This window comes from Apteryx mantelli, chromosome 15, assembly GCF_036417845.1.
Source record: "Apteryx mantelli isolate bAptMan1 chromosome 15, bAptMan1.hap1, whole genome shotgun sequence".
Lineage (NCBI taxonomy): Eukaryota > Metazoa > Chordata > Aves > Apterygiformes > Apterygidae > Apteryx > Apteryx mantelli.
This window is the reverse complement of record NC_089992.1, coordinates 15,678,699-15,691,700: the sequence shown is the minus strand read 5'-3', so window position 1 is coordinate 15,691,700 and position 13,002 is coordinate 15,678,699. Positions and strand designations below refer to the sequence as shown.

The window sequence follows — 13,002 nt, the reverse complement described above, 5'->3', positions numbered from 1 at the left end:
ATTTACCATGCTTCAGTCCAGGAATTATTGCCATCCACTAGGGGTGATATGCTGTGGCAAGATATTTACTTTCTAACTGTCACTGTCTTTCTGATAGCAATAAAAAAAAGAGAAAGCAGGGACTGCACAGCATATTTTGGGATTTTCTTCTCACTCTTCTTACATTGATCAACCCTCCCAACTCCAGCTTCCTATGCAATATTGAGGGCACATGCTTCCATTGTGCCTTGTTCTATTTTCACCCAAAATCAGAGAATTACACACGTTCAGACATTAAACACATCTTCTAAAAATATTGTGGCAGGCATCTTCAGAGAATTTTAGGTTGTAGACAGAGGCAAATGCAGAAGAAGGTAACATGAGTTACACACACAGATAGCATATATAACACGCAGGAATCTATCAAGTCTGGCCAGATGAAAACACTGCTGTTGAAATAGACTGTCTAGATTCCACTTTTTCATAACATCACCCACAATGCGATTCAGCCAAGCAATGAACCATGGTAAAGCCCTGAGCCAGCACTGGGCCTGAACAGGGCAAGAGCTGCCAACCTTTCCCCTGTGTGGGAGCAGGTGGTGGCACGTGTATGAACCATTTCTTGCTGCTCTGGGGTTCATCTGCTGCAGCTCTCACTCCTCACAGCCTAAACCTCAGCTGTGCAGTGAGAATATGAACTTGCTATGCTGCACCACCATGCAGTGATGAACTCAGTTTCCTTTCCTCTCCCTGGGAGGAGGCGGCCTCCTCTGACGGGGAGGCGAGCAGATGTAAGAAAACGGTTAATAAAGAAGGCCTAAGGGTCGGATTTGGGGTCACCTTACTATGGGGTTTGGGCATAAAGCTAATGAAATGTTGACTACAATATTGGTTACTTCTTCATTATTATAACTGTGATACCACACAAACCAGTCTGCAGTGCACCTGGATTCATTGGAAAACTTCCAGAGCTATAGATTCCAACAAACCGTACACTGTTCCTGAGGGTAAATGCAAGTGCAAATAGACTGGTAATAGACTAAAAGAGGAGAATGCAGAACGCAGTCTCTTCGTGCAACCCTAGAGCTGATGCAGAATTTAGGTAGTAATTTGAATGATCCTACTCATCTCTCTATTAAAGTTAGATTCATTAAATTAGATTCCTGAGAACTGCCTCCCACTAGCTGTGAAACCGAAACTTTTCCTATCAGTTATTAAGATTATATTTGATTGTTGCTTGATTACTATTAGTGATGAGTTACTTTGATTATGGACTATTTACGTTAATTTTAGAGTTTGCTTTCTACAATTTTTCACTAAAAATTTCTTTGTATTTGCTAGTGCTCATAAATCTACAGTTTGTAAATATTTGTTTGGCTAAAATTCCTGCATACAAACTTATCTGCTGGAATACTTGCTGAAAGAGAACAGAAGAGATGAGTAAATACAGTGAAGCTGCAGTTATTTCAATTTTCCAGCTGAGTGAATATTCATGGAACCTTTTATTTTGGGATTTTGCACTGCTCTACCATAAGTACAAGGACTTGAAAATAACTATGTTAATAGATAAAGAACGTAATGACACCTTGCCCATCCTTCTGCTCTAAAAAAATAATTTGGAGACAGATGTCATTTTAAACTTGTTTTACACTTTCTCCCAGAACAGAAAGACTATAACATCCCTTCATTTTTAAGTCATCTATGAACACAGACAGGCTAATCTATTTTTCAAATTCACAGAAAGAATAAGTGAAGATTTTTAAATACAAATAAGCCTGTGTAGGTACCATAATGCTATGCATAAGTGAGATTACCAAAATGAGTTTTGATTCATATTCCACTTTTCACTGTTTACTAAAATAGCTAGCATCTGCTGATAAATTCTGCAGACTTATACAGTATCCAGTCTAGCAGAAGCTCATATTATATCTAACAGAAAAGGCCAAATTACTGCAGAGTAAATGTTAGCAAGAAAACAGGACTGTTTATGATAGCAAACGTATGCAACTCTCTCAAGCTGCTCTTTCTACCAATTCATACTGCTACTCAGTTTGCAAAATAACCTGTTGGAGAATAAACATGTATATGAGCACTCAGAGTGTTTCTTGATTAGTTTAGGGTAAAAGCTACCTGGGGAAGTGAGCATCGTATTATCTGCAGTCATGTGAGTAAAAGAGTGTTGGATAAAATTAAACCACTAAGCACCCCTCCCTATACTCAGATTTAACAGTCTAATGCTCTCAAACCAAACACATTCTCAATCAAGGTCAACAAACAAACAAAGAACAGATTTCCTTTGAAAGATAAGGGACAACAATACTTTAAAAATAATGCTACATTTTAAAACTAGAAACCTGTTAACATAAGAGGACAGAAAATGGCATCTCAGAGAGAAGAGAGATGAGATTTGAGAAGTATAATGAGCAATGAAAATGCCTGTGGGAAGTGGGTAGCTCTACACACCCATCCACCTTCTCAAAGTTAAAGCTAATGATAACTCATGCTTTGTTACCTGTAGCTATTTCAAGTTAGTTTCAGAAGTGTCAAAATATCCTCGCCTACCATTCCTAGACTTTCTTTACACAACCCACTCTTTCCCCTCCTACCTCTCGTTCATTTTTCTTCTGAAAAAAATAAAATAATTTATCTCAGTACAAAAAAATCCAAGCAATTCTGGTGGAACACTTGCTTCTGCAGATTATTCACCAACTCTAAGTATCATGAAAAAGGAGAATAAGAGTAACAAACACAGAATTGGGCAGAGATTAACTGCTACAGTATACATGTGGAAAGATCCACATGTAAATGGTGTGGTGTATTTGCTAATTCTCATCACCCAGTTACCTTCCAAACTCATCCTGAATCACAGAAAATGCAGTTTCATCTACAGTGAAACTAATTCCTATCTCACATTACCGGTGTCTGATTTTGTACAAGAGTTTGAAAGAACGTTAGCTGCAGGAGAAGGAAGAGACTGCTTAAGTACTGACATGATCTTCCCTTCCTGCATACAGTATCCTGAAGGACAAAATACAAGCCCTGGATTCAGAGTTTCACTCTTTTGACTTTCACACACCGTCTATATAATGTTGCACAGTGATACTCCATATTCCAATCCAAACTTTCCAGCAAACTCTTGGACTGTGTAGTTGGCAGGGTTTTGATACTGGAGATAAAAAAAGCAATTGGAGGAGAAGCTCCTGTAGCTTTAATACTAGCCACTGTGGAAAGTTGCCTAGGAATGGAAAGGATTGCCATTTTTACCTAAATTGCTTTCCTAAAAATGCCTGGGGAAAAGAAAGAACAATGTAACAATGTACCTTAAGAGCCTAATTTCAATAAACTTAAAGACCTGGTAGTAAAACCACATGGCACCCCAGTTTAAGGGGGAAAAGGGTTTCAACTGAGTTGGCAGTTTCTTAAAGAAATAACAGTGAGGGCACAAACAGGAATTTGTCCAAGGCATCTGCCAGGAAGGAGTAGTAAAGGACTAATTTGTTTACATCAGTAATTCTTAAGTGATTCAGTAAAAGAAGGAAGTATATATAAAATACATTTACGTTAGGACGAGAAGCGGAAAGTAATTTAAGTAACTACAATTCCTAGAAAGACAAATAATTAGACATTCTATTGCAACACACCTGCTCTGTGCTGTAGATCTAGCATTTACTGCACATACCCATAGCAAACTATATTTACTAATAAATATGTTGATGAACACCACAGGAGCATATGCAAAATATGAAATAATCTCCAAAGTTGCACAGAGATGGATCCAGCCATGACTGCAATGCTGTAGTCTTCTCGAGTGGGACCTAGCCAGAAAAAAACTGAGAGCCACTATGCAAGTAGTCCTTTATACAAGGTATGAAAAGGCCTACTGTTCTCTAGAACTAATCGCTGGTTTTAAGAAACTGTTAAAACAATCACTTTTTGTAAGTATTTATCAGCACCAATACAAAGGTCCTCTACAAAGGCTTTTTTTTTCTGAAAATTTTCCAGAGGCCTCACTTCTGCTCTGATGAGAAAGGAAAACAAATGTTGAAATCATGACTTTTTTACAAAGTGGAGCTATTATTATCTGGCCCCTCTGTTGTGCTGTGAGTGTACCACCCTAATGGGTTATATTGATATTTTTGCCCTTCTGTGATTTCTGAAAGCTTCTCAGGTTTCAGCTTCTCTCATAGTTATAATGTCTGTTCTCACGGGTATTATACGTAGAATACAAAATATGACAGCAGTCTACAGCCAGTAAAGCACTCCTGAGAAGGGGACGGTCACTTTTTAGACCTGCAATTAAGCTTCTTTAGAGGTGTATTCTGCCCTCAGCTGGATCTTGGATTTGGTAATTGTATGAAAAAAATCTATGAATTTAAGCAGCTTTTTCTCATTCTTACTCATACTGTTACAGACTGTGCATTTTAATCTACCAGAGAATAAATACATGTATATGCACTGAGTGAAAGAATGCATGATGAATATCTTACGGAGTACAAAAAACAGATTACTGCACAGCCGTCTTTCCCTCTCACTCTTAGGCCTTATGACAGGATAGTTACATCTAAGTTCTGACACCATACAGCTCTTCTTATTTATTCATTATGTAGGATTCTAGTATAATTTTTTTCCCCCAGAAATGTCTTTCAGGATTATTTTCAGGATATATTCACTCACTAATGTAATTTCACAGAAATAAAGACAAAATAAACAAAGCACCTGTGTAACAAATTGTACCTTTTTACAAAGGTAATGAATACATCATTTATAGTTCACATATTGCACCCCACATAATATGCATTTTTTTTAGTGGTGACAAAGTAGCTGGAGCAAAGATCAATTTCAGGCACCTTAACAGAAATTCAAATCATTTAAGAACTTTTTGTTACCCAACAGCAAAAATCAATACAAAACTGACAAATAATCATTCAGAACTTTCTTACTCAGTGTGGGTTGATGCCACTGCTTGCATACATGAAGGCTTGAGGTTACTGAATTTTGTGTTTATCAGACAGTCCTTACTACAGCTCAATACACTCAACTGATTTTCTAGAAGAAAAGTTCTGCCTATAGGTGGTAGTGAGAGATTCTTGTGTTCAAAGTTTGAGAGCTAGAGATGAGTTTCCTCATAACTGGAATAAAATATAAGTAAATCCATTCTTATTTCAGAAAAGTTGAATATAGTATGAACTGGCTCCCCTAGAATGCAGAGACACACCTGCTAGTATTCCTAGTTTGAACTCAAGAGAAATGCGCTTTCAGATAAAATCTGATGTCTATTATCATGTAGCATCAACATTCTTAATCTAAAATACATAAAGGCACTTTGTGGCAAAGGCACTTCATCTTTCTCGAGGCAGCTACTAAAGCTTGGATCCAATATGCATCACAGTCATTAAAATATAAACCTGAAGTACTGGAAAGACAGTACATCATTTTCAGCAAGTGATGTTTCTTTTCTACAGTCACTGAAGGGAAATTTATATAAATCTCTGGATGAAGCCACTTAATTGTTTTTGAAGAAATATTGCTTTTTAAAAAATTATTTGCTAATTATAGATCTTAAATGAACAGTAATCCATCTAATTTCATCTTCCATAAAGTCACCGGACAATTTTATTGTCTCCTCCAATGTGAAAAAATGAATTTATGAGTTGACATTTTCATTTTGAAATTCATCTTGTTAATCATTTCAGTGTTTGTAGCCATCTGCAAGTTTATTTACTATATGCTGCTCCTTTTCACATAAATAAAGCAAAAACAATCAGAATGCTTTGGTATAAAGGAACACCAGAACTGTTTGTATTTACTTATTGTAAACTAACAATAATGAATGAGGAATGGCTTGCTCATGAATAAGCAATGAGCAAACTGCACATTAACCTTACCTGATCCATTAGCTGCGAGTAGAGGTCATAGCAATTGTCAAAAATGTATTTGTAAGTTGAGTCCAAACAGGCTCTTACACAATCTTTCACCACAGTACTGGCTCGAGGTGGGCTCTGCAATTCAAGGACCTAATAAAATATTTCACAAAACCACAAAATGATAGAATTTCAGAATTAGATGGAATAGAAATAAATGCAAGTATTGTAATGAATATAGTTCTCTAATACAGGATAAAAAGTGATGAAATATAATAATGATAAAAATAACATTTACATTATGTTGACTTAAGGCTGCCTTAGTTTAAAGGTGCATCAAAACACATGCTGAAGTTAAGCAAATGAACTGTATCACTGAATTTTACCAGAATGAAATTGTTCATATAATGAAAGAGGCACACATGAGTCTTTAGGCTTTCCTCTTTAGGAAATCATTAAACCATATAATTACGTGCTTTCCTCTGAATCAGAATATCTGCCCAAATAGCCCCTCATTTTTTAAAGCAAGAAGTTCAGCTTTTTACTCCACTATATGATACATTATTTTGAACTTCATCTTAATGAATCATTTTTATTTTCATTATACAGTGCCTAACACACTGAAATCACAAATGATTGTGATAAATCTCATTTGCGTTTCTGTATTCTCATCCAGTAATACCAATTTGTACTATTCTCATTCTAAAAACAGTTCAGATCTTGACCACCTAGATATCAATATTTGGAATAACTAAAGCAAGCATAGTATGATCTAATGTTGTATTTTGCTGTTTGACACATAATATCATGATACTACTATGAAAACATTATTCTATATGATACATGTTCCTAAGCAGTCCAACTGATTTTGCTTTATGTGTCTTGACATTAAATTAATTAAATAGGCAAATTTCTTGTTGCATTCAGACATGGTAAAACTAATTATTAAAAAAATGAAAAGACAGTTGCTCATTTCTCAAGAACAGCTTTATTTTACCACAACGATAATACAAAGTCTGAATAAGACAACTTCACTTCAGTAAACTGAGAGATTTAATTTAAAACTGAAGTAGATGAACTGCATTGAGAAACTAGAATAGCAAAAGCATTCCTTAATCTCTAGGTTTTGATAGCAATAATTAAGAGTAGAAAATTGGGTATGAACTTCCTGGAAAACAAATGGCAACTGCATTTTTTTTAAAGTCTTTGTGCAGATAAAGTACAATACCTTCATTCGAAAAAAAGTGATGCTGGTTAGCAGGTCCACAGTTGATTTCAGATCTTGAAGTCTTTCAGAATTGCTGGCAGGAAAATTATCCTGGTGAATCAGGAAGAGAGGAATCACGTGAAAGGGGAGTTAAAGGCAAGATCCCTGAACAGCTAAGAAAAAAACCCTCCAGGAAAACAAAGATGCTGCTTGGAAGCATTAAAATGTTCAACTGTTGCCTCAGTTCTGCCTATGAGGAAGTCAGTAATAAGTGTGCCTTTGACCTGAATGGGAGCACTTCTGATAACCCTACTGTCTTTGATTGTAATATGAATGATTTAAAATACTGTGATTTTTTTAAACCATTAATGGAGTAAAAAATACTACAGAAATGCTTTGGAAATGATGCTAATGTAAATCATCTGTGGATTTTCTATGGCACATACATCACTTGCAGGCATAAATTCAATCGTAAGCTTAATGAAGGAATTATACATGAAATTTTTGCTATTTTCTCTAGGTTAGCAGGAAGACTGAGGGGAAGCGGTGTTATTTAAATGGCTTTGTACTAACAAAACAGCAGCCAAATACATGTTCCAAAAAAAGCTCGATAACATCCCTTAAAATTCAAAGAACCTAGAACGAACATATCTGCTGCATGAAGATTTTGGTCTTAAAAACTGTGCACTTTCTACTACCTTAGAGACCTTGGGGTTCTTTTAAACATTCCTTCCCTCTTTCAGTTTTAGAAAGCAGGCCAGATGAACAGAGAAATCCCTGAGCTGGAGGCTGCCCAGCCTAGAAACTGAAAGAGAGCCCTAACTAATGGAGCCCTATTCATTTGCAGACCATCCAAAAGTTTCATGAGAGAGAGGGAGCTGAGAATGATATGGCAATTGGCAGGTATTCAGTGCATGCTTCTTCCCAGAAAAGTTGGTTTTGGAGCTTACCTCAGCAGAAAGAACCTCTGTAAGACAGAAATGAAACTAGAATTCCTAACTTTGAGACAACTCTCTTTCAAAATTCCTAGGATCATAGCATGGAGGCCTTAGCAAAGATGTCACCCTCTCAAAATAAATGCAGCAGGAACTGTGATTTGCACTATATAAATCAGTGAAGGTAATTCCCAGATGAATTAAGTTAATTAAGTTGTGGATTAATTAAATCAAAGTCCTTCAATTCTGTTCTTTTTCTTGAATGTCTGGCCATCCTTTTGCCCATTCTTGGCTATTAGATTTTGGAAAGAAAAGAATGATTTGTTCAAACTGGAAAATTATTGTTGTTAAAATGCTTAAATCCTGAAGTTTTTGTTCCCAAGGATTTGGGCTCTCCTGTCAGCACCCAATATTTTCAGCTTCTACACCACAAGAGGGATTAATCTCTCAAACTCCTTTAAGCAGATAAAGCACACATAGATATTTATAAAAAAACCCAAAACATTTGATTTGTCCTCTAGGTAGGATATTTTGGACATACCCTGTATTTAGATAAGTCAATCCTCAGAGAATTGTGCAATTGATCCAGCAGTTTTATAAACTTTTCTCTCTGTAAAAAGAAAACAAGAATGTTGCATAAGAATTGCCAAGTTTCTGTAACTGATGGTATGACCATAGCTCACTTTTTTTTTTTTTCCAGAAAGCATATAATCTCCTGCTTTCCATTCTTAATCAGTTTGAAAGATAGATTGTTTTGCAACGCTCCATATAAAAGTACTGGTATGAAATAGCTGTGTTTCAAAGCTGGGAAATGTATTTTTTTAGCACTTTGCTTTTGCTTTCTATTCTATACTGTGATTTACCTGGTATGCATTCAACACTGCGTGGCTGTGTAACACATTAGTGAGGTGAAGTAGACTCTCCTATACAGTATTTTCCTTTCTTAATAGCTGATGCATTTTTAAACAAATAACTCAAAATATCTAGAAACTATAAAACACTGCCTGAAGTCTCTGACCAAAAATGCAACAATGGCATCAATTCAGTTTAAAGCCCAAAGTGTTAAGTTATGTTACCATGGCTTATTAAAGAAGACCAGCTTATTAAATTTTTATATTTGACTTGTAATTGCTTACACTCTTGGAAAAAAACCCCCACTTTCTCCTGCCTTTAAGATGTAAGAAACACTGTTCATTTGGAGCACAATTTGATATAAAAGTATGTGACTGAAAATAAAACCAGAAAAAGTGGCTTTGTGACAATAAGCCAAATAATACTATGTAGTTACAGTTTTCCCTTTTAAATGTGGAGATGAACTTGTTATCTTGATAGATGAAGGTGCAATGAAAACATTTTGCTGTGAGATACCGAGGTGAGCTGTGCCATTTCCAATACTGATTAGAGATTCTAAATACCAATCTTCATGTTAAAACATACTCTATAGTCCACCGCACAAAAACGTGCAGAAATCCTTGCCAGCCTACGTGAAAGGAGCAGACTGTTGGAAGTAGCAAGGTCCGAGCTCTCAGAGTGTGTGATTTTATCCACACCATTCCTGAAATAAGATGTGCAGCAAAATGAAACGAGTACTTTCTGCGCCGGCTGTTATCCATCGTGGAACACTAACCTACACCCTAAGCCACTAGTTTGGCACAGTTCCCTTAAGGGATGAATAAAAAGGGAATTTTTTGTCACATTATAAATCTGTACTGAAATACTCAGTAAGCCAAATCTGTCCCAGCTGCTGCCTGAGGACTTGAAATTCAGATGTTCTTTTTGATGAATGGTGTGCAGCTATACACTAACAAATGTCTTTTGACCCAAGAGAGAAAAATAATCTTTTTCCTGTAAATCAATTGTTTGAAAAAAGAGCCCCAAATCTCTATTAGTGATGCCTACTACTGTCTTTTTATCCATCTGTTGAACTATGAATTGGATTGGAATTTGCATCAAAAGAAAACTGGCATTAACATCAGAGAGAGGACTTAATCTCTCTCCAATCTGAGGATAAAGGAAAGTAATTCTGATCATTAGCAAAATGGAAACAAAGAATAGAAAATCCAGTAAAAACATTCTAAACTTCACAAGCTGGATGAAACCCAAAAGTCTAATAGGACCTGAATGTTGAAAGTGTAGTCTCATTTCTCCAAAGATTTAGAACCATTTCATAATAAACCATCAATTAGCTTGTACAATAGAACCTCAGTAAGTTCAGAGCAATATTCCACTATCACGGTAATACTGTAATTAAATCATAAATAGTCTGATAGTGTTTTTCATCTATAAAACTTTTTTACTTTATAGCAATGGGGCAGCATTACTATTCTTCTTTCAAAGCAAAACACTAGCAGCAAGAGATAAAGTTCCAGTTCAAGAACATGCTGTCTCCAAACTAAAGACCTAGTCCTGGTCACATTTACATGCAAGTGCTTCAACCAGAATTAATACTTAAAAGAAAAATACATAGATATTTAAAATAAATATTTTTCTAAAAAATTACTGAATGGACCTAAAATTCATGACTTATTTAATGGAAAACATTTTGCAAAGTTATGACATCCCTTAAATCTGAAAATATATTCATGTTAGTACTACTTTAGGAGTATTTAGAATTCTTTATAGTGGTAAGCAGTTGCATCAGACCCTAACAACACTCAGGATTCGGCAATAATAAAAAAAAAATCAATCTTTGGTATTATGGTATTATTACTACACAAGGTGAGTTTTATAGAAAACAGTTTTATCTCAAAGATGGCTGTGGATGAAATGCAAACTAATAGTTAGTTCCTGTGGACACTGTTCCTGTTGCACCAACAGGTGATCATCAGGTGATAAGGATGGAGAAAGCTAATAAAGCAGAGAGGTGCAGATGACAACGAGAGACAGTCAGTTATATCAGGAACTCTCTTTCCTTCACTGGTGCAAGCTACGTCACCAGTTGTGCTATTCTTTGCTACACAGAGATCATGTCAGGTGGATAGAGGCCATCTTTGCAATTCTCCCAATAGTATGATTAGTTCCATGTTCACTGGGTCAACCAGAGGGTGAGCTCACGGCCAGTCTGCGAGATGAAAGGGAGACCTCACAGTTCATAATCTGTGCAAGGATAATGGAAAGCCCTACAGGTAGAGTAACTGCAGGACAAGTGGGTAGTTCAGAGGGTTGTCACATAAGCATCACCTCCATTTATTTGTAGGTTTTCTATAAGCCTTTATCAGTCAAATGCAGTTGGAGTACTTAAGGAAAGACCAGTTATCCTTTCTGAGGCAAGCTCACAATAGGCTTGTCACTGAACAGTGAAAGGTATGTGTCCACAGACAGAAAGTAGAGAAGAAATAAGGACCACAACATGCTGGCCTTCTGCTCAACATTTCTGAGACATAAATCCAGGACTTGGACAAAGCATCCGTTATTTCAACAAAAAAAGTCCATCATTATATACAAGTTATTACCTACAAATATTTACGGCTATATCCATTAGGTTTATATGAGTTTACTGACGACACTTTTATAAGTCTATACAACCCAAGAAAGCAAATGCAATCTATAGCTAGTACAGTGCAGTTAGTAGTTTGCATGCCCCATTACAATAAAAACAAAAACTGCCATTCAAGACTTTATTATTATGCATGTCTACCACCCCATATACCCTACATACCACTAAATAAGGAGTTTAAAAGGATAATAATATCTTCTTTAGCCTTTACACTGATTGATTGAAAAGATTCAGGGAAAAATTTCAAAAAGCTAACAACAGCTCTCATTCTTTAAAATGACTTCTTTTGAAATTTGAATTTTGAATTTAATATTGTATCATATATTAGAAAATAAAGAGTAAGATTAGTATTCTATTAAAAAGCAAGTCTACTTACCCCAAAATTAGTAGCAGCAAACCGATCTGAGGCAGATACGTTAGTTGTGGCTGTAGTATGAGCATAGAAAGCATTTATGTTGGCCAACAACGTACTCATAACTGCTGGCACACCAGGGCACATATATTTAGAAGATAGACAGGAAAAGTGCCTACAATTCAAACAAATTAACAGTTATTAAAGGTGGGAAGGATTCTGCACATTCTCTCACCACAGTTTCTTTTCAGCTCCAGTGGTGTAAATGTCAAGCACTCTCATGGACAATTGTACAGACGTACATGACAAGAATCCAGACATATTTGACATAATTGCCAGAGGTATTTTTAAACTGAACACACCAAATTCACATTTCCTTCTTACTCAGCTAATTCTGAATATAAAAATATGATTTGAATATCTTGTTATTAAACAATACATTAATTATTAAACACAAACTTAAATTCAAACATGAGGTTGTCACCATAATAGGCCACAAGAGATCTGTACTCCAGTAGAGAAGCATTTATCTATACTGACAAAAAGGCTCAAATCAACAATTGGCTGTAGCTTGTATTTTAGGTTACTTTATTACTGAAAAGTGAGACATCAAGTCACCTTTGGTTTTACCTTGGTTTGACTTTGGCCATGGCTGAAATTGTTCCACTGTGGTTCAGGTTAAGTAAAGGTTACTTAACAAGTCTGTTAAACACTGAACCAGCTCCATGTTGGAAAATGTTACTTTCAAAGAAAGGGAAAATCTGTCATTGAGCAGGTTTGGGGCTTCAAGAGGGGAAAGGTTTTAAGCTCCCATCTCCTGTTGAGTAGGAACAGATTTATGTTCCCCCATAAGCCTATAGCTTCTCTCCAGCTCCCTAGATCTGGAACACTTGGATCCTGGAGAGAAGCTACAGCACTGACATTCGTGTGGCATGGGATTGAACTAAAAGGGTGGTTAAAGCCACAGTTTATCTGTGTGCTGCATATACACAGCATAGAAATAGGGGCATGAACATATTTATGCAGTGAGGTAGACTACTGGAACAGCTACTGAAGGCTGAGGCTGGCAGTAGCAATAAGAAAAGAAGGATAAAAGATTGGGTGAGCCTCATACTCCCAGTTCCTAGGCTTTCTCTAACATTATATTCTCTTTCAAGTATTTTCATGCTGGA

The 13,002-nt window shown here is 36.2% G+C and overlaps 1 protein-coding gene across 1 annotated transcript in view; it reads right to left on the bottom strand.

Moving 5' to 3' along the window:
* Positions 1-13,002, bottom strand: part of UNC13C (unc-13 homolog C) — a 215,474-nt gene that overhangs the window by 105,643 nt on the left and 96,829 nt on the right. Inside the window, exons 13-16 of the mRNA XM_067305207.1 lie at positions 11,855-12,005; positions 8,524-8,592; positions 7,069-7,158; positions 5,865-5,993 (exon numbers count right to left, since the gene is read on the bottom strand). Of these exons, the coding sequence (XP_067161308.1) occupies positions 5,865-5,993; positions 7,069-7,158; positions 8,524-8,592; positions 11,855-12,005 (439 nt within the window). The remainder of the gene's footprint in view (positions 1-5,864; positions 5,994-7,068; positions 7,159-8,523; positions 8,593-11,854; positions 12,006-13,002) is intronic.